The 22,213-nt window shown below is 34.2% G+C and overlaps 1 protein-coding gene across 1 annotated transcript in view; it reads right to left on the reverse strand.

Annotated features, from left to right (window-relative positions):
• The window catches only part of FAT4 (FAT atypical cadherin 4), a 179,732-nt gene that overhangs the window by 64,172 nt on the left and 93,347 nt on the right, over positions 1–22,213 (reverse strand). Inside the window, exons 4-7 of the mRNA XM_082727577.1 lie at positions 21,437–21,698; positions 19,557–19,907; positions 12,796–13,718; positions 12,003–12,177 (exon numbers count right to left, since the gene is read on the reverse strand). Coding sequence (XP_082583703.1) covers positions 12,003–12,177; positions 12,796–13,718; positions 19,557–19,907; positions 21,437–21,698 — 1,711 coding nt within the window. The remainder of the gene's footprint in view (positions 1–12,002; positions 12,178–12,795; positions 13,719–19,556; positions 19,908–21,436; positions 21,699–22,213) is intronic.

Below are 22,213 nucleotides of genomic sequence, written 5' to 3' on the forward strand. Positions count from 1 at the left end.
CAGTCAGCGAATGCCCAGTAGTATAATGTCCTTTCTCGTGCTCACCTAGTCGATATGAGACTTTTGCCTTGTACAGCTCTGTGAAGCTTCCTTCTACTAGACTAGGTACTGTATGATTTGTGAATTGCTGAATAAAAGCTTACTAGATCAGTAAACTGTTTGTGGAAAGATTTTCTTTCAATAACCCAGGTGGAAATAACCCAAACTGCCTTAGACTCAAATATAGAAGAAAGTTAATATAATTCATTTTTAGTAATTGAAGATAATCCTGGATCTGTCTGCTTTATGGAATCACTGGTGCCTTATGGACAGTTTTCAACCAGTTTTCATTATTAAAAGTGTTCATTGTAACAGACAAGGCCAGCTCTTCTCTAACATTTTCCCACAAATAATGCTGACAAAATGCCATCTTTCTGGAACATTTAAAAAACAACTATCTTCAGATGTAATATGTCATATTCCACATTTCTGACCTCGCTTTTGATTATAGAGCCATTTGTAATGCAATGACTGTCTCAACTAAACAACATGACAGATAGCATTAATTCAAATGTCATCATATCTTCACCAAGAAAATAAAGCATGGTGATTAGCTCTTTTAGTTTTCAGAATCAACTTTCGCAAAAGCATCATGTTTCCCCTCCATTAAAAAGTAATTTTCTATCCCTGCATAAGAATGAAGTTTAGTCCTTCTTTCAGTCAGATGATAAATGCCCTTAATTAGAAATGCTAATAATTGAACTTTTCCCCTCAGACCTATTAGTTATGCTGACACATAGATGCTTCGTAGCTAAACTTTTTGGCCAAATCTGTACCAACAATATCTGTATCTCTTTTATATATTAGACTAAAAACAGATAAAGAATAATGTATTTAATTTGTGCTCTGATTAATTTCCCACCCCCAAATTAAATGCAAACATGCGCACACAGCCCAAATGACTCATTGTATGTATATATGCGTGTTTATCATAGATATTATATACTCTTAGTAAAATATATAACATTTGTTTTGCACTTTATAAAACCTTTAGTTACACATTTCCTGATTTGATGAGAATATCAATCCTTTGATTTCAAATTTGTGAATATTCTTATTTGGCAAGCTGTTTTAATGGCTGAAAACCACAAGTTTTTTTAATAAGTGAATTGTTTTTAATAGATTTTATTTATTTATTTGACAGACAGAGATCACAAGTAAGCAGAGAGGCAGGCAGAGAGAGAGGAGGAAGCAGGCTTCCTGCTAAGCAGAGAGCCCAATGTGGGGCTCTATCCCAGGACCCTGGGATCATGACCCAAGCCTAAGGAAGAGGCCTCAATCCACTGAGTCACCCAGGTGCCCCAATAAGTGAATTTTTAATATTAAAATAACATTTAATTCAAAGAGAAGAAATTCTTATGAACATGGTCTGTACAAAACATATAACAAGTAAATGAGTTAATATGTGGGAAGCAATGAGTAACGGACTAAGAAACCCTGACCAGGTTTATCAGTTTTGAATCCTGTTTTCACTGAAAAACAGCTGGTAACAGGTAAGCCAAGTTGCTTACCTTCTCTGATGCTCAGGGCTTTTGTTTTTCTTTTGATTCTTTTTTTTTTTTTTAAGATTTTATCTATTTATTTGACAGATGGAGATCACAAGCAGGCAGAGAGGCAAGAAGAGAGAGAGGAGGAAGCAGGCTCCCCGATGAGCAGAGAGCCCAATGCGGGGCTTGATCCCAGGACCCTGAGATCATGACCTGAGCCGAAGGCAGAGGCTTTAACCCACTGAGCCACCCAGGTGCCCCTCCTTTAATTCTTGAATTGGAATAATAGTATCTAATTTACAGGGCTGGTAAGAGATTAAATAAGACGACATTGTACAAATTCTGGCACATACAAGCACTCAGTATGCACAGAACGGATAGCACCTAAAGTTTACGACTTTCATGTTGTCTCTACCCCAGTGTTTCCCTAAGAACTAAACTTCTGACTCTATCTACCTGACATCTCCACTGTTTATCTCATATCAAAAATACACTATATCCAAAAAATAGTTCTTGATAATTTATCCTAAAATTCTTCTCTCTGCCCATCTCCAAATTTCCAAGGCAACTATTCTAGGACTCCTGTTGAACTTCTCTTTTCCTTACTTCCCACACCTCCAATCTTATTTTCAAGTACCACTGGCTCAATTTTTCTTTCTTTCTTTTTTTTTTTTTTCTAAGATTCTATTTATTTATTTGACAGAGAGACATAGCGAGAGAGGGAACACAAGCCTGGGGAGTGGGAGAGGGAGAAGTAGGGAACCCATCATGGGGCTGGATCCCAGGACCCTGGGATCATGACTTGAGCCAAAGGTAGATGCTTAACGACTGAGCCACCGAGGCACACCCCTCCGCAACTGGCTCAATCTTTAAAATGGATAAGATATTTCATTCCTTCATCCCACCTCCACATTGCCACCTAATTTCAAACACTATTGTTTCTTTCAAGGATTGTTGTCATGGTCTTTTAAACACCATCTCTACTTTTGCTCTTGTTCTTCAGCACACACTACCACAAAGCCAGATCTCTTCTCCACAAAGCCAAATCTTTCCAAAGTTCCCTATCATTCCCTGTTCAAAACCCTAATAAGGCTTCACCCCTCTTTATGAACAAAATTAAGGTTCTTTACCCTGCCCTAAAATGTTCATGTGATCTAGCTTCTACCAACCTCATCCTCCCAGACTTTCTCTTTTCACTCCAGTCCAGCCATCCAGGACCTCCTGCTGTTCCTTGTGTGTGGTCAGTCGCTCCCTGTCTCAAGGCTAGTTCATCTGCAAGCAACATGATTTCCCTAAATCTTCCATTTCACTTTCCTGACTATAAAACCAAAAATAGTACCTCCAGTTCCTCACTCTTTTGCCACTTAACCTGCTCTACTTAACTTCATAGCATCTCATATCACTCCTGGTCTATTTATTACATTTTGTGTTTTGCCTCTCTTTGAGAACAGAAATCTTCAGTTTTCACCATTGTATTTCCAGTAGTCAGAAGAGATGGAAGAGACTGCTGCACAAATATTTTCTGACAAACTAATATCAAGATATTTGTTATACATTAATTGTAGTCCATAAAAGCATAAATGTCTCATCAACTGTACTCAGAATTCACTTATAAGGTCTATTAAATCAGCCTCATGGTTTGATTTTAATAAATGCAAAATGATAACTGGCAGGGATAATTGATAATATTATCATCTTCTGCCTAGAAAGCCTAATGAATTTTTTCTTGTATCTTCTCCTACTTAGCAATTTAATTTAAACAATGGCTAAATTTAAGCCTATTTTCAAAAGATCAATATTGAAATTACTGATTCTAAATTATCTGACTTCATTTAAACATATACTGAAACATTAATTTGTTTGGAAAAAAAACAACAGCTAAACATTTTATTCATTAGGAGGATACAGTGAACAGCATATAAGAGAAGCTTTCTTAAAATAGTGTTTTTGGAAATCTATGTTATGTAGAGAGTAGGTTCTGCTTCATATATACAGTAGATGTGAGCAAGAACTCAGTTGAATGGCAGAAATCCTTGCTACTGTTCTTAACTCTGTCACTCTTGGTCTTTAAGTTCTGGCAAACCGCCTATTTTTCCAGGCCTCAATTTTCTTATCTCAAATATAAGAAAATGGACTGAGTCATCTCCAAGAAGTCTTTTGGTTATAAAATTATCATCTTAGGGACGCCTGGGTGGCTCAGTTGGTTAAGCAACTGCCTTCGGCTCAGGTCATGATCCCAGCGTCCTGGGATCGAGTCCCACATCGGGCTCCTTGCTCAGCAGGGAGCCTGCTTCTCTCTCTGCCTCTGCCTGCCACTCTGTCTGCCTGTGCTCACTCTCTCTCCCTCTGATAAATAAATAAAATCTTTAAAAAAAATATATCATTTTAGGTTAGGTTTCTCTAATCGGGAAGCTTTTCATAGGCAGTTCTCTTTCAAAATCCTTCCATATTACACACTGAATTGTAACTAACATTCCCCTATTGTCATATCTCCTTGTTTTACTGACTTCTCACACACTAATGCAGTTCCCCGAAACAGTAGTGGCAGATATTAATGATTCATAGATTCAAAATTTACAGGTGAAGGCAAAAGATCATCTTGAATTAAATATATTTGAGATATATATTTGAGAAAATATTTGAGATATATATATATCAAAGAGACCTGGAAATTTTCCATAACAAAACTCAAAGCAAGTGAACTTTTTCATATTACATTTATGTTAAGAGTAATGGACATTTATTATTAAGCCATGTGAAGCTAAATACCATATGTGAGATATTGTTTTTGTAGCTAAAAAGGTGCTCTGAATATTTGAGAGATACGGAAGGCTCACCCTTTCTTATTTTGGGAAACCCACATACAAAAGAATTGCCAAATGGTAACACTTCAAAAGCACATGGTTTCTTCTTATCAGATTTTGAATTAGTGAATCAAATTAAGAAAGGTAGGTGGCAGAGCGCAGGGTAGGACAAGTCCTACCTAGAAACATCTGACAGATAACAGAATTGAATAAGATCCAGAAGGTTCAGGGAAAAGTCATGAGAACATAGTTCAAACAGTATTTTAACTATTTGAAACTGAATTAAAGCCATAAAATGCTTCAGTGGGTCCTTACATATGACTGCAATTTATCACATCACACTAAACACTCCAGAGCCTTAAACACTTGTGCTGTTTTTCAAAGAAGAGGTCAATTTGAATGACCACAGCCAATGTAGCAAAAACTTCTGGAATTTCAGCCATGAGTTTAAAAAGACTGATGCTTTTCTTTTGGTAGGTCCTTTGAAAAATCTGCAAGCAATAAATATACAAGAATAAACTAAAAATATGGGTAATAAGCATGAAATAATAGTTGCATGTTAAAATAACAGAATGGTGACTGCTTACTAATTATCATAATTTTTTACTCATTAAATTAGTTTTTCATTCACCAAATTTTATTAAGTACTTTATGTCACAGGTTCTGTTCTGGGTGGTTCTGGCAATTCATTGCTTAACATGACTTGGAAAATTTCCATTCTACTGGAAGAAGGATAACTATTGATGGGGTGAACAAAATGGCACATACTCATGTATCATAGATAAGCATATTAGTTTCAGATAATAATGTTAAGACAAAATCACAACAAGGTTAAGTGATAGTGACACTGGAGAAAGGAATTATATTAAATTGGTGATCAGATAAATTGTTTCTGAGAAATTGACATCTCACCTAGATGTAACAACAAAATGACCAAGATATGAATGTGTCTGACCTTTTAAAAAAAAGAAAAAAAGTAGCTTAGAGTAGAACACTCCAGATAAAGAGAAGTACATGTGCACAGGGAAAAAGATAGGACATGGTTGGCATTTTTAATAAATTAAAAGAGGTCAGATTAACTGACATTAAATTTGCAATAAAGGTTTGACAAGAACTCTCCAGAAGCAAGTCACCAGACTGGTAGCATTTGCTGATTTCTCAGGCTGATTTCAACCCATCAGCATGACAACACTGAATGCAGAGTTGGGAGGTGACCATGGTTGAGTCTGCCCAGGGCTAAGCGCCTGATGAAGGCGGCAGTGGGTCGGGAAGAATGAAGTCAGATAGGTGGACAGACGCCAGGTCATTTAATGTCATGGGTCAATGATGAGAAATTCAGGCTTTATTCTTAGAAACCACTGAAGGGTTTTTAAGCAAGCAATGGGGCATGATGATCTAATTTATAGTTTCAAAGTTCATGAGCTCCTTGTTAAAGAATGTACTTTGGGGAGCAAAGTTAGGCAGTTAGGGAGCTATTATATTAGCCCTGGCTTAGACCAAAGTGGTGGTAATGGACAGGAAGAAAAGTGGATAAATTTAGGACATTTTTGGATGTATTTTAGGGCGGAGTCTACTTGTCAATGGACCTGTCCAACGTGGGATAGAGAGAAAGAGGAACAAGGAATGATAACAACAATTGGGAAACTGGATATGGAGCAATTTATGGAGAGGAGAGAGGTGGTCAGAATCAAAAAGCTTTATTTGGCCTTTCTGGGCTTGCAAATGTCCAGCAAACATGCTGACTAATAGTTAACACTAAAGTAAGTCATTTTCTTATTTATTTCTGCCAATAAGCTTTTCATGTAGAAATTAGCACATTCATTTTATTGATAGGAACACAAAGGTAAACCTATGCAAGCTTACATAGCTAGGAAATGGCAGAGGTGACATTTGAACCCCAGTTTAACTACAAAACTATCGATTTACCTTAGGATATACTTTACTTCCGTTTTGCAAATTAATTCTCTGACTTAATGTTTTAAGTATATTGCTCTAGGTTCCCTGATAATTCTGTGAAACTTGCTATATATTAAAATTGTATTATTTTATTTATTGAACGTGTATGAAGGAAAACTCTTCTAAGGAAGTCTATTTGGGAATAGAATGCCAAACCATGTGAAGGGCAATAACTGCTTTAGAGCTAGCTGCCATCTTAGAAGGAACCACATAGTGATGGGTTCTCTGTAGGACTTTCATTACTGTGAGGAGGAAAAATGGAAATTTTAGCTTCAAAAATTTGTACTTGAGAGGAACCTGGATGGCTCAATTGGTCAAGCATCTGTCTTCAGCTCAGGTCATGATCTCAGGGTCCTTGGATCAAGCCCTACATGGGCTCCCTCCTCAGGAGAGCATCAGCTTCTCCCTCTGCCTTAGCCTCTCCTCTCTGCTCATACTCTCTCTCTCTCTCAAACATATTAATAAAATCTTTTTTTAAAAAAAGTGCTTGGTACAGTACATATTTCTGGGAAAATAACAGGAAGGAATACAGAATGAAGGGGGATATTTACATTTTTAATTACAGTTAAAAATTATATATATAGTTTAATTATATATATATAGTTTAATTATATATATATAGTTTAATTATAGTTAAATATAATATTATTTTTATTAAGTTATAGTCTTAACCCATTCAACTACCATTTAATAATTTAATTCTATAGGAAAAAATGAGGCAAATTTATTACACTCTGTGCTGGTTTTGTTATTTAGCAATGTAACCTTCAGCTCCATGATAGTGTGGTTGTAGCTCATTTTAAGGAGTAGACAGGAGTAGTTAGAGAGTTTCCAGATGTGCTACTTTATAACTGTGCTGTCAGTAAATAAATATATAATGGGAGTGGAATGCTAATAGTTTCTCCCAAAAAATATTCAAAGATTTAAAGGTGTGCTGATAAAAATAAATAAATAAACATGAATAAATAAACCCTGCTTATTCAATTATTGCCATATTGCCAAAGTTGACCCATCTTTGGGTTGCCATCAGGTAAGAATTTTTAAAAAGCAAAGGAAAAGTGATTTGTGACCTAGAATAAAACTGTCAAACTTTTTTCTTATTTAGAATACCTTGATATTTTCCTGGTCCTTAGAACGCTGCAAATTTGAGAATAATGTGGCATCTGGGATCTAAAATCTGCCATATTTTTCTGAATTTTCTCATGTCACCTACCAATTTGACATCAAAGCAGTGAATCTGTATTTCAAATTCTGTGTCAGAAACTTCATTGTTGGAATACATGATTAAATGGCAGATTCTGAAGCCCGGTATCTCAAACTCACATTCTTCCATAAAAGTGGTTTATTTGTGATACCAAAAGTATGCAAATGACTAGAACATAAAATCATAATCACATATGAGCTCTTATGACTTTAAAATAATTTAGTCTTTTCCTATACAATTTCTGATTGTTTTCTACATAATCTATATTAAGTCATCTTCAGATACCTAACTGAATACTCCTCCATTAGCCTCAGACACATCAGTCCATTGCAGAGCAGCTCCAAAAAATAGCAGGAGGGAAGCACTCTCATAAAAAAAACCTATGCTTCGGGACAAAGTTCAATCAATTCTCTAATTTCTAGGGATGCCAAAATAATGGATCTCATTCATGGCTCCCATCATGCTCCCTAACACCATATTTAAGGGTCTGAATGACAAAATTTCAAATACCTTAATTTTACTGATAATCTGAATTTCTGTAATTCATAACTGTATTTCAGTATTGGGCAGAATCAACATACACCTGGTCTTCACATTTCTCATTTAATAGCAATAATCTTTCATAGAAATTAGAGTTATACTTCTATTATTTGTCCTTACATTAAGAATCCTAGGTCCCTATCTTTCCTCAGGCTCAAGGCTCGTGGCACCGGGAACTCACATAGTCTGGCTCCCTGGAACCAGCTTGACTCCTGCATAGTCTGCACATTTAGAACAACGTTCTATTGTATCTCCTCCTCGTCAAAGTTCCTCCTAACAGGGTCATACACCCATGTCTATTAGAAGAAAACACTTTTAGCTCTATCATTTCAGGTTTTCTTTTTCTTTTTTCTTTTCTTTCTTTCTTTCTTTTTTGTTTTTCCCCCTAATAAAATGTCTCTTCCATATTGTCATTTTGGTCGAGAAAGAGAATTACAAGTAGTGGTTAAGTGTGCTGCTCAGTCCACAAAATCCTCCTTGACTATGATTTGGCTGAACTACAGTTTTAAAAATCTGTGGTCTCCTTGACTGGTGAAACACTTATTATATAATATAGTCATTGAAAGCTTGAAAAGAAGTCTCTGCTACAAATAAAAAAAACTTTTTAAAGTAGTAAAGTATAAAATGAGCCCTAATGTGAACTGCAATTTCTAAAAAATATTTTTTAAACTAACACAACCATACAACTTTTAATAAGAATAGTTCTGCAATAAGGGACAAGGTAAATATTTCTAAGAACTTTAAAGTACTTAAAGTGTATGAATTACAATTCTTATTAAAATCATCATCTACACACTATGATAGACAAATTTAGTGATTTAACATAAGTTATATCAATCAAACCTTATAATAGACTACTTTATAGTTAATTATCCCCATGTTACTGAAGAAGGCACTGAGATTGAGAAGGATGATCGATCTTGCCTGAATCACAAAGAAAATTATGACAGAACCAGAATTCAAACAGAGATAAATTCAAATTAAAAGCTTTTATCATTATATCATATAGATTGCTACTGGGCTTGCTTAGCAAATAAAATAATTTTAGAAATCGATATTACTTTTTTCAAATTTTACTTTACCTACACACTAGAAACACAGTGTACTCTGAACTTGAAAATCAGTTACACTGACTGAGGTCTGAACCATACTCTGCCACAAAGCTGTGTAATCCTGAGCAAATTATTTTTTTAAAGATTTTATTTATTTATTTGTCAAAGAGAGAGAGAGACAGAGGGAGAGGCAGATTCCCTGCTGAGCAAAGAGCCTGATGTGGGACTCTATCCCCAGACCCTGGGATCATGACCTAAGCCCAAGGCAGACACGTAACTGATTAACCACCCAGGAACCCCCTTAACAAATTAGTTAACCACTCTGAGCTTGGGTTTACTCTAAATAAACTAAAAAATAACACATTAAGTATTTGAGATGATAAAGAAAAGTGATGTGTAGAAATGAGTTAATGTCTATAAAAGCTGATATACTGCATGACATAGATGGCCATATATCAAAATAAAACAAACACAAAAACAAAAAACAACATTCCTTTCCTCTTTACAGTATCTTCAACCTCCTGACTGCATAGACACACAAAAATAATTTAAATTCTTAGAATTATGTGGTTGAAAACAGGCACTCTTGTCTACATGATTACATTCCTTCTCTCCCATGTCTTTTGACTTAGAATGTTCCAAAGTACAAATCTTCTGATGGAGAACTTGTGGGCTGTGCCTGTCCATCCCAAATCACCCTGCACTGCACCCCTAACTCTCACAATCACATCCTCCTTCCCACCTGGGGATGACCTCTGTGTAACACACCTCTGTGCAGCAAGTTTTATAATGACTGATGCTTTAGCCAACTAGATTTCTGGTCCTGGTTTACCTTCCCCCACTTCACCTCCACAAAAGCCATGTTTTCCTGCATGCCTAGAATTGGCCACCCATTTTCAGTACTAACCGGAGAGGGAAGCTAAGACTGGTATATTTTAGTAGAAAAACCTTGCTTCTAAATATCTGAATACCAGTTTCTACTCAGTTTTATCCTCCCTTCTTTCCAAGCAACTCTTGAAATACTGGATTGATATGAATAATGTGGTAGTGGCTGCATTTTTTTTTTATATACAGATGCTTACTCTTTGTGCCTACTAACCATGAAGCATAAAATACTGACTACACACATAATAAACTTGGTTTAAGATCAACATGGTTTAAGCATTATGTGGTTACCACACCATATTCTGTTCATCATTCCTCAGAATTTTATAGTTTACATAAAATGTAACATTCACACATATAAAAAAAAAAGTACAGGGAATATTGTTCTCTCTGTAGGTATCAGATAATTGTATTCCCAAAAGCAAATAGCAAATAATATATGAGCCCCTCAATTAATAATCAACAACACTATCATTTGAATACTGAATATAAATCTATTATGACTTATAACCTCAAAATCTCTTGCTTTCTTATAAGTGATGAAATGAAACAATATATTGTATACTCCAGAATTGTATATATATAACAAAAATATTCATAAATCATATTCATCAAAAATATTTCAACAACAGTAGCTCATTTGTAAACTCACAATTGTTCTTCTGTATCAATATCCACACATCTACATAACTATATAAATACATATAATATTCATGAATACATACACACACAATTATACATAATTTTAAGCATTTAAAGTTCTAACAAATGTGTCGTGCCTTAAAACAACTTCAACAAATTTTTATACTATGTCAACATTATCAAATTCTTTAATACTTAAATAATAATATGACTATGTTTTTTAAAAATTTATGTATTTTTTGAGGGGGAGGGCAGAGAGAGAGGGAGAGAGAAACCCAAGCAGACTCCATGCTGAGCATGGAGCCTGATGTGGGGCTTGATCTTATGATCCCAAAAACAAGTTCCCCAAGTTGTGACTATTCTTATAAATGAATGTTTTATAGGACAATGTTTCATAATTCATTAATAATCCTGGAAATCAATGACTAATTAATCCATTCAATTAATCCTGGAAATCAATGACTAATAAATCCATTCAATTTATTCATCAGATAAGCAATACATGCTTTCTTCAAGGCCTAAAGATTTTGGACAAATTTTTAATTATTTCAATTTTGAATTAGAAGTTTCAGCATGCAGGGGAGCCCAGGTGGCTCAGAGGGTTAAGCCTCTGCCTTCGGCTCAGGTCATGATTCCAGGGTCCTGGGATCAAGCCCCATATCGGGGTCGCTGCTCGGCGGGAAGCCTGCTTCTCCCTCTCCCATTCCCCTTGCTTGTATTCCCTCTATCGCTGTGTCTCTCTCTGTCAAATAAATAAATAAAATCTTTGGAAAAAAAAGTTTCAGTATGCAAAACAAATTACTGATAAATCATTTTAAATAGATTATATTTTGTACTACGTACTATGAAAATTTGCATAATTACTATTTCTAGACACTAAAAGCTAACTAACATATCTTGTTTTTCATTATTTCTAGTCCATTACACTGCTAATTGAATGAGAATGTTGGGGTCTCATTGATATTCTTTTTTGGAGCTCTGTGGGGCTTCATCAAATGCCTATTATAGCTACTTACAAAACCTAGCGTACTAATGATGTAAAATTCTGTACTCACTCTATTATCTCTAGGATCAGTTAGAACCGTATGGATATTTCCAAATATTAAAATGCTTTATAGCTCAAGTGATAGAGTATCAGGTCATCCTCAAAGATACTCAGATGGCTTTCCCAGCAAGGACACATCTTGTCTTACAGGAATAGAGTTCTGTACTCAAGCCCTTACCACTACTTATTTATACACAAATTTGACAAAGTGATATACATGCTATAAATCATATAAATATAATCAGAGTTCCAAGGATTATCACAATTCAACAAACATTTAATTTCATGGTAGACAAATAAACTCTCATCATATTGTGAATAGATTCTTCACAACCAGATAAGATTTACCTGAATCTGTAGCTGTGATCATCAAGACAAAGTGCTCCTTTGTTTCGCGATCCAAACTCTGTATTACTCGAAGCTCTCCACTAGCTGAGAGAGTAAAAGCATTGTCTTCATTACCACCAAACAGAACATACGAGAGTTTGCTATTAGAACCTTGATCATCATCTCTTGCCAGTACCTATAAAAGAGAATAAGATATCCCAGGAATGTGAGTAAAACTAATACCAGGTCTACCACAAAGTAAAATGTACCATTAAAAATAATGAGGTCGACGCCTAAAAAGGCTCCAAAGACACTCTTTAAAGCTTCAAGTAAGAAATAAAAATGGTACAGGGTAAATATGTGTTATTTATGTAAAAATATGAATAAAATCAAAGCATAGTATTTTTGGAAGGTTTCCACAGAAATTTTTGATAGCAGTTTCATCTAGGTAGTTGGATTTGTAAAAAAGGAAGTGAGAACAAGGTTTGGAATAAAGTTTTCAAGCTTTTGCATAATTTTATTTTCTCACTATGTTTAGATATTATGGTCATACTTAAAATTCAAAATACACGAATATGAAAATGTGTGCAACATGAGTACACACAGAAGAACATAGTTGAAATACACCATTTCAAACTATCAGGAAATCAGTAGGTTCTTAAGTATAATTTTCATAAACTTTTTCAAAATTTTCTGTATCTGCAGTTAAGCACTTATGAAAAGAATGAAGTAGTGGTAAATGTAGGAGAGGGAGGACTTTTAAATTAGGTGTCTTTTAGTGAACATAATATTTGTTTAACTGAAATATACTGACCTGAAGAATTGTTCTGGGCAGTGTCCCTAAATTCTCAGGAACATTTACAGAATATGGAGATAACTCAAACATGGGAACAAAATCATTAATATCCAGTAGAACAATGCTGACAGTGGAGGTGTCAGTTCTGGGAGTACTGCCCCGATCTGTTGCCTGAACAGTTAAAGAGTAAGTGGGAGTTTTTTCTCTATCCAAAGGCTTAGCCACAGTGATGGCACCTGTGACAGAGTCGATCCGAAATTCCTGATTGGCATTACCATCAACAATGCCATAGCGAACTTGTCCATTTGTACCTTCATCTCCATCCGTTGCATACACTTGTATTATATCTGTTCCAGTAAGTGTGTTCTCATTAATCTCCACCTTATACAAGGCCTGCACAAAAACAGGGCTGTTATCATTGATGTCAAGTACCATAACTACAACCTCTGTAGATGAAGAGAGAGCTGGTTGACCTTTGTCTGTAGCCACCACTGTCAGAGTGTAATTAGAAACCTCTTCTCTATCCAGTTCTCCAGTGAGTCTCACTTCACCATCAATGGTCCCGATACTGAACTTGTTTCCCAAAGGGTTCAGTAAGGTGTACTCAATGTAGCTGTTGGGGCCGCTGTCTGGGTCTGTTGCTTGAGCTTTGAAAACAATAGTATCAATAGGTGTGTTTTCTGGAATGTAGGTCAATTTAGGGGAAAGAAATGCTGGTGGGTTATCATTTACATCCAACAAAATAATGGAGACGTGGGCAGTGCTTGTGAATCTGGAGGCTGGAAGCTGTGGCAAGTCATGCACCTGAACAACCAGGTTGTAGAAGGACTGACTTTCCCGATCCAAACTCTTAAGGACTTTCAGGACACCATTCTTGTCAACTGTAAACTGACCAAGGCTATCACCTGAAGCAATGCTATAAGCCAACTGGGAGTTGATCCCTGAAATGGAAGGGAAAAAAATTAAATATTCTTGAATGTATGCTTGACTAAATATTCTTGAATGTACGATTACAGACAAGGTACACAAAAAATTCTGACATAAAACTTTGCATATTTGATATATGATGCCCAAAACACACCTTATGGATGATTTAGCTGCAGTAAATTTTTTTGTAAGTCATACATACACATAATGCCTTGCCTGCTAACTTTTGATGTGAAAAGATGTTTATAACCAGTGAACAAATGATGTATATACTACTTGCTATTTACTACAATGTTGAAAAGTTAAATTACAAAAATAAAGAGGAGGAAAATATTCCAGGGAGTGGATATTTTTCTATACATTTCCTTATTTCTGTCACATAGTTCCTGAGGGTTCAACATTAATAGTGCCACACTCTATACTGTTAGCCAAACATTTAGAACTTCAGTAATTTATTGAGGCTGACATCAATTTTCAGAGAAGGGTAATAAAATTTTCTGATGTATGGCATTAGTCATGGATAGTTTAAGTCTACTTTTAAATTTCTTGTCAGAACCAATAAATACTTTTAATTCTTATTAAGCATCTGGCTAATGACCTTTGTGAAAATAATTCTCTCTCAAATTTTATTATGTACATTTAATGTGTTTTAAAAGTATTCTTTGAAGGAAATGTTAGCAGTAAAATTATACATAAAAGGCTGCAAATATAAATGCTCACACTTTTATTGAGCTATATATAGATACTACTTTATCTATTTTTCCTAGAAATATGTGCCACTTTTTAATTGTAAAAAATATATATATATATAATTTCTCATTTCAAAAAATGAGTGGAGAATATTCTAAAAAAAAATGGCAAGTTGATTGGCCAATCATTTTTACTAAATAATTTAAAAGTCAATAACAGATAAGCAATGAAAACAGAAAGAAAACTGATTTCCAATCCCAGAAGAGTGTTTTCTTCACTTGTGCATAATGCAATATACATTTTTATATCTTATCCTAAAGATGTGGGACACTGTTAGGATACTATAAGTGTGCTAAAAATTATATGGTGCCTCTAGTAATTCATTCTTAATAAAGATTTTATACTCTGAGATTTTATGCTAGGGATAATCTGTTGAGTTACATTAATTGCCTACAGATAGCCCCTGTATTTCTGAAGTTAATTTAAACTATTCAGGCATCAGGGACGCCTGGCTGGCTCAGTTAGTAAAGCATGCAAATCTTGCTTACAGATTTGTGAGTTAGAGCCCAACTCTGAGTGTAAAAATTACTTAAAAATAAAATCTTTAAAAAAAATTTTTATGTAAATTATTTAGGTGTCAGAAACGATGTCTGCTCTGTGCCAAGAGTTTTCTAGACCAATTTAATCACTCTTTTTCTTTTTTTTTTTTTCTTGCAAAATACCCTTTCTCAGGATTCTATGACTACTTGAGTTAGCTTTTACCTTTTCTTGAAACTTGTCAGATTCCTTACACAGGCAAATTTGAGTAGATTAATGGGATTTTCTTTTCTGGCAGGTAAGTCTTGCCTGTTCTTTTTTTTTTTTTTTAATGCTAGAAGTATTCTTTTCTTATGATTTTATGGTCTCCATCTAATATTCTTTGTCTATATGTTGATACAGAGAAGAAATATTTATGAAAATAACTTTCAGACACTAGTTTTTTTTCACAAAAATTTCTAAAATAAACAAGGATTGAGTAGATCTTTGAAAAGGTTGGATTTTCCCCCTTGTTATGGCTTGTGGCTTTTAATCTTTATAATTTATATAAAACTATTCACAAGTGAACAAAGCAGTGTGAAGTTCAGGATAATTAGGACTCTGAAGATCAGGAAAAATATGAATAAATAAAGCTAATGGAAGACACAGGTCAATTTATCAGCAGGAGATAAAGAGGATTTTAAGATCTGGATTGAGCAAGGTCAATAGCCAACTTCAACCCTTGACTTAAAATTCCACAGAAATGAGGGAAGAAAAAATTCCATCATCTGGTGCAAAGGAAAGTTCCATCAACTGGTGCAATTAATGAAAATTTTATATAGATGATATATAGGGATACATATATCCCTAGAAATAAATTTAATTTAAATTTATACTTTATATACATTTTAAGTCAAATTACTAAGGAAATTTTCTGCATTTTTTACGGCTAAATCCATCAGCAAATATTGAATTCCTATTCTTGGAGGCACAAATTCAGATCTAATTATTACTGAGAAAAAGTTATGAAAACATCTGGATAAAACAATACCAGCAAGAGGAGATATAAAATTTAGTTCTATGAAAGCATATAAAATCTTTCATGCCCAAGATCAAAAGTAATTAGAAAAACTGACAAAAATTGCACATGGTTACAAAGTGATAGCCTAGCATTCTACATAAATCACTTGGAATGCAAGCAATTAAAGCAAGGATCTGAACACCCTCCATCCATAGTGTTTGCTACTTCCTGAGTAAACAACTAAATTTCAGAGGCAAAAAGAGAACATGATACCAAGACTTTATAGCCTCCTTGTAAACAGCAGAGCCACCTCTTTTTTAAGGGAAAAAGTTTGGTAGGGTAGGTGGGTGGGATAAGTAATAAGTATTAAACTTTAAAAGGAATTGTGGAAAAAGAAAAAAATTAATTTTATATTCAAATTCCAAATGGCAGATATAGATATTAGACACCATTACAATAAACCGCAAAAACAATCATCTTTGAGAAAATAAACAAAAAATATAACAACTCTTGCACAAAATATTGCCACACCATCAAAGAAACAGCTCTCATCTCAGGAACTTCATGAATCCTTACTTTTGCAATTACAGGCCACAAAAGCCACTTATATTTACTTTACTGTAAAGAAAAGGACTTTTTGTTTCTGACTAATCTAAGTGACTTTGGACATGTGCTATACAGCTAGAAAAGAGATGTGGATAGATAGAAACTCAAAATTCTCCCTAAACATTTGTAGTATCCAAAAAAATAGAGAGGTCGGAACTTTTGTCTTTCTCTGCTCTTTGCATCAAATATTCGAAACATGAAACAGGACCTACAGTATTTTAAAATTCTGTAATCTACCCATAAGCATTGGGATTTGAGTTTAGTGGTGTTTTATAGCCCACCATGTATTTAAACTTAAAACTTGTCATACTTCTAACCATTTGTGTTCAATGTTCTGAAAGTGGTTTAGTCACATGATTCCCTCTGGCAGTTTTATTGTGTGTGTGTGTGTGTGTGTGTGTGGTTGTGTTGGGTTTTTTTGGTTTTGTTGTTGTTTTTTTTTTTTTAATTTCAGTCTCAGGAATAATTTAGTTCCAGGAAATATAGCACATAACTATAGGTATATAGTTTTGTTATGAAATGTGTGTATTTATTCACAGTCTGTAAACATTGTCTAATTATGTTACTATGAGCTAACATTTGTCAACTTATCACACAGCTGTAACCCAGGGAATTGCTTCAGACAGCATTCATCTTTATGAAGCAATTCTACCAAGGTCATCAAGTCATTGGAATATGAAACTCCTTTCATTTGAATGACCTGCAATTGTACCAAGCATGGACAGGTGTATTTATTCAGCATCATTACCATTGCATTATTCTCAGAACATCTATGACTCCCCGTATTTGAAGAGTGTTTATTTCTAGTAAAATTTATTTCTAGTAAAATGTAATAATTATAAAACCACAATATTTCCATGAAGTTCAGTTTATAGTAGTTTGCCTCATTATAATATTTTTTATACTTTGTACAGGAAAGCCTTGGGATTAATACATACACTATTTGTCTTGTGAAAATAGTTAAGATATTTGACCTATTCTTATTAAAAGATTCTGTAAGCTCAGGTTTGATGTTGAACCCTGAAAGAATCTAAATATAGGGAACAGAAAGTAATAACTTTATTTTTATATAAAATTTCTTCAGATGATAATATTCCCTCAGCAAGAACCTTTTGATCAGAGATTAAGATAAATTTTCTATTTTAAAAAATCTTCTAAATATTACTGTTTGTGAAGTACTTTGAGAACTATTCAGTGTGACAAACTTGGCAACTTTAAACAAACAAGGTTATCCCTGTACAGTCTTATCATTATCCTTGAAATTCAGAATGAATAGGAACCATGTCCTATATTTTAGGTCAAGGTACAGGAAATTACACTGATAAAAGTATTCAAAACTAAAACAATGGAAAAATGTAGCTTGACACTTTTTACCCAAGACAAACACAATTAAAGGAAAAAAAATGCATGAAAAGTAAGTAGAAGTCAATGGTTAACGCATGTCTGTGTGTAGGTGCGTGTGGAATATTCCAGCAGATTTTCATAAAGAGTTTCTTATTTGCTATTTTACAGTTCCCAATAATTGAAGGTATGAGGATAAATGAAGTTTGGTCCAGAGGAGCACACGATCCTACAAAACAATTGTGTCTCTCTAATGCAGAATAAATAAATTACAAAGAAACATGGCAGAAATTCTTCACTACAGAAAACTCGGGACTAGTCACAAGGACAAATAAGATATTCATATCCAGGGAGCAGATAAACTAATTAAGGTTGTAATAGAGAATCCAACTCCCAAAATAGAGATTAAGCTCAATTGTATACAAAGTCTAATTGAGCTGGGCTGGGCTGATGTACGTGAAACAGGGTGAACAATGATCTTGGGCCAAGACTGGTTACACACTAAATGTGCCACAAATTAAGCAACAGTAGTTGCTTATCAGTAGGAGTATCACAGATACTTCTATTTTTTTATATATTCCTGTGACCAGCATTAACTACGTAAACGTAAAAAAGGAAAACTTCAACATGCACTTAATGAATTCGGAAGAACGTATTTCCAATTCTGTGAATTGAAACATGTGTAAAATACTGTGCTTTTTGCCTCTCATATCTTTCTCAGGGACACTTGTAGACAATCCTGAAAGGAAACTAAGTATAGAAGAGAATGTTGAGATAGGATGGTATTCCAAAATTACTTTAATCATTCACCCGAGTCAGTAAGAATCAGGAAATTCTAAATTAAGGTTGATAGCCTATGTCACTAGGCATATCCTCGGGCTAGAAACCTATTTCCTCTTTAAAGTTTTGTCACTTGTTTTCTCAAGCGATAGACATTTAACTCTTCCAATAAAAGGGGAAACAAGGTATTAACTTTCCAAACAGTTCAGTTAAAGACTGATAATTTGCACAATGTTATCTCTAGTGCTGTATTATCCAATATGTGTATTTACAAATACATCTCAGAAGAAAGGCCAGGAGAGTTATATTGTATTTTATTTTATTCTATTTTTTGAGTTATATTTTAAAAGAAAGCTTGTGAAATGCTTTTGCAATAAATAAAATCAAACACATATGAAGTCTAGATTTAAGTAAAAATCTCAACTTGATTATATAGCATAAATTAAAGAGATCTGAGACTGTCTTTGAATCAAAGCATGAAAGCTTGTTAGAATATTATTAGAACTTTTCAGTCAGAAATATAAAATTAATAATTCATTCTTATGTATTTTTAAGATGTTTTTCCTTTTGCTTCCAAATTTTATCCTTTTTATGTTAAAATAATATATGTAAACAAATATTTTTATTAATGTGACAAAAATTAGTAAAACGCTGTTTTATGACTTCTACATTATTAAGCTGTGATACTGTAAAAAGGAAGATGAAGTTTATAGAATGATAACAGTGCATGCTGTATAACTATTACAAACACGAATTTAACTGATAAAGCACTTAATTTTAATCCTCTATAGTTAAATCATTACTCTGTCCTTCTTTGCAACAACTGAACACAGTAAATGAATACAACATAAAAAGACATTTTAAATAAATTTGTAAGTGCATAAAATAAAGTACGTACCATCATCTGCATCGGTAACATTAAACACAAAAACAGTAGATCCTAGAGGTAGATTCTCCATTAAAGATGTGCTATATGAGTTTAAGCTGAAAATAGGTGGGTTGTCATTTACATCTAGTACATTAAAATAAACCCTAATGGTAGTAAACTGTCCCCCACCATCTTCAGCTCGAACAGTGAGGATATAATATTGCTGTGCTTCATAATCTAATACTCGAGTCAAATTAAAGACTCCAGTAACTGGATTCAGGAAAAATATGCCATCTTCATCATCTTCATTCACAATATATGTAATTTCTCCATTCACACCAGAGTCATCATCTGTGGCTAAAATAGCTGCTACCAAAGAACCTATCAAAAGATAAATTAATAGTCTAAAATTAATGGGATAAAGGTATCACTAAAAGAATACATACAGACACCAACAAATTTTATTTGTACAGTAAAATATTTTAACTAGATAATCACTATGAAAATATAGTGAACACAACATTCTACAGATTTATATATTAACACTGATACCAACCTTCCCAAATATTAACAAAACATACAGCATATTAAATACTCAGTAAGTTTTATGTTGCAGTGGAAATGTTCTGGAGAAATAATACTTCTGACACTATTTTCCTTCCTGGCACTGCCAATTCTTGAACATATTGGTGATTGCAGTGAACATATATGGGGACCCATTGCTAGCATCAGGAACTAGGGCTCCCCAGCAATAATGCAGACTTATGCTCAGGGAATATTAGCTCACATGGTCATTGTTATAATTAAGGCAGAAATAAATATGGTGATAATTTCATGAATGACCAGCATAACTCATGCTAAGGAGTGAAGGGAAAACTGCAGTGAGAAGTAGTTTATAAATATTTAATTTCTTTGTCAAATGAGTTTCCGTAACATATGTCTTATTACACAGAATCATTCCAAATGTAATTCAGAATAAAATTTCAATTTTAGATAAGAATTTCCAATAATGGAAATGAAGCATACACACACCAGAAATATGGTATTCGGTACTCAAACTCAACAATCACAACATAGTATGTTCAAAGAGGCAAGCTGACAATTCAGGATTGAGATTCTACTAACACTTACTGAGTACATGCTAATTCCTAAGCCCCATGTTAGCTACAGTATATATGATAAATTAACCTTCACCTTAATTCTAACAAGAAGTATTTGTTTCCACTTTACAGAAGGTAAAATGGAAACTAAGAGTGATGCATTAATTTTCTCCAGGCCACACAGGTTCTAAGTATTAGAGCTAGTATTCACAGATTTTCATGTGCTTTTCTTTCTGCTTTGTCTACATAGCACTATAATCACATCAGACATTTTTATAATATCCATTTACTTTTAACTTTTGTAACCAATTAAAATATGTTAAAAATAGAGATGGAGTCATGTCTTGCAAATGCAATTCTGAAGCACATTGATTCAGAATAGATGCAGAGGTAGCAAAGTGCAACATTTTATATGACCAGTTTTTTAGAAGTCAGCATTTAGAAATTATATTAATACATAAAATGTTTAAATGGGCTGCAAAATATCACAGAGTATAAAGTGGAAAAACAGTATCAAAAAACTCTTGTTGCCAGAAAAATTAACAATTCATCCCAAATACTTTCAGAAACAGAAATATTTGTAATTGGTAATCAGATGAATTGCTAACTTCATTTGCTATCAGAATTCATTTGGGAACTGTATCTAAGAAGGTTAATTAGTAGACTAAAATACCTAGCACATATATTTTTATACCTAGTAGCATATGTTCTATGTAAAACTAGTCGCTAATTAAGAGCAGCCAAAACATAGTCCGTAATTGTAGTCAAAAGTGATCTTTGTGAAATATACCTAAGGATGTGTCCACTTACCTGGGGTTGTATCTTCAGGGATGTCAAAAGAGTACACAGGTCTGGAGAACTTGGGTGTGTGGTCATTCACATCACTGATGGTGATATTAATTCTCATATCAGAGGACTGAAGACCATCATCTGCCCGAACCAGCAAAGAATATTTGGAACGGCGTTCCCTGTCCAACCGCTTGGTCGCTATCAGATCTCCAGATTCAGGGTCAATGCGGAAACTGTCATCAGCTCCACTAATGATAGTGTAGGTGACCAGAGCATTTGCACCCTGAGAAAAAGACCCATATCTGAATTGTTAGAAGTAGAACAGTTAAGGGCACCATTCCTTATGCTGAGAATGTATTTGACAAAGTGAGCCTTTTGGCTTTACTTTATAAGATATTAAAAGATTTCACAAGATAGCAGACCAAAGTAGTTTATCACATAATCTTTCACCACTCATCCATTAAATAAGACAGAAAATCTCAGCTGTCAGTATTAGCTGTATCTATCTTTTAACTCATAAAATGTACATGTAGAAAGGAGTCAAGTTGTCACTAAAGAAAATACAAGTAACACTACTACTATTAACCACATAACCAGATTTGCTGAAAGGGTGGCTCTGTGCCAGGCACTGTGACAGCACTACGTATGCATCCTCTCACTTTAATTCACAACTTCATGAGGTGCCATTTCACAAATGAAGACACTGGGTTCCAAGATGCTAGTTAGCTCACACACGGTCACACGGCAAGTGTTACAGTGGATTGCAAACCCATGTCTGACTGACTGAGTTTGTGGTCC

This window comes from Mustela nivalis (assembly GCF_964662115.1).
Source record: "Mustela nivalis genome assembly, chromosome: 4".
Lineage (NCBI taxonomy): Eukaryota > Metazoa > Chordata > Mammalia > Carnivora > Mustelidae > Mustela > Mustela nivalis.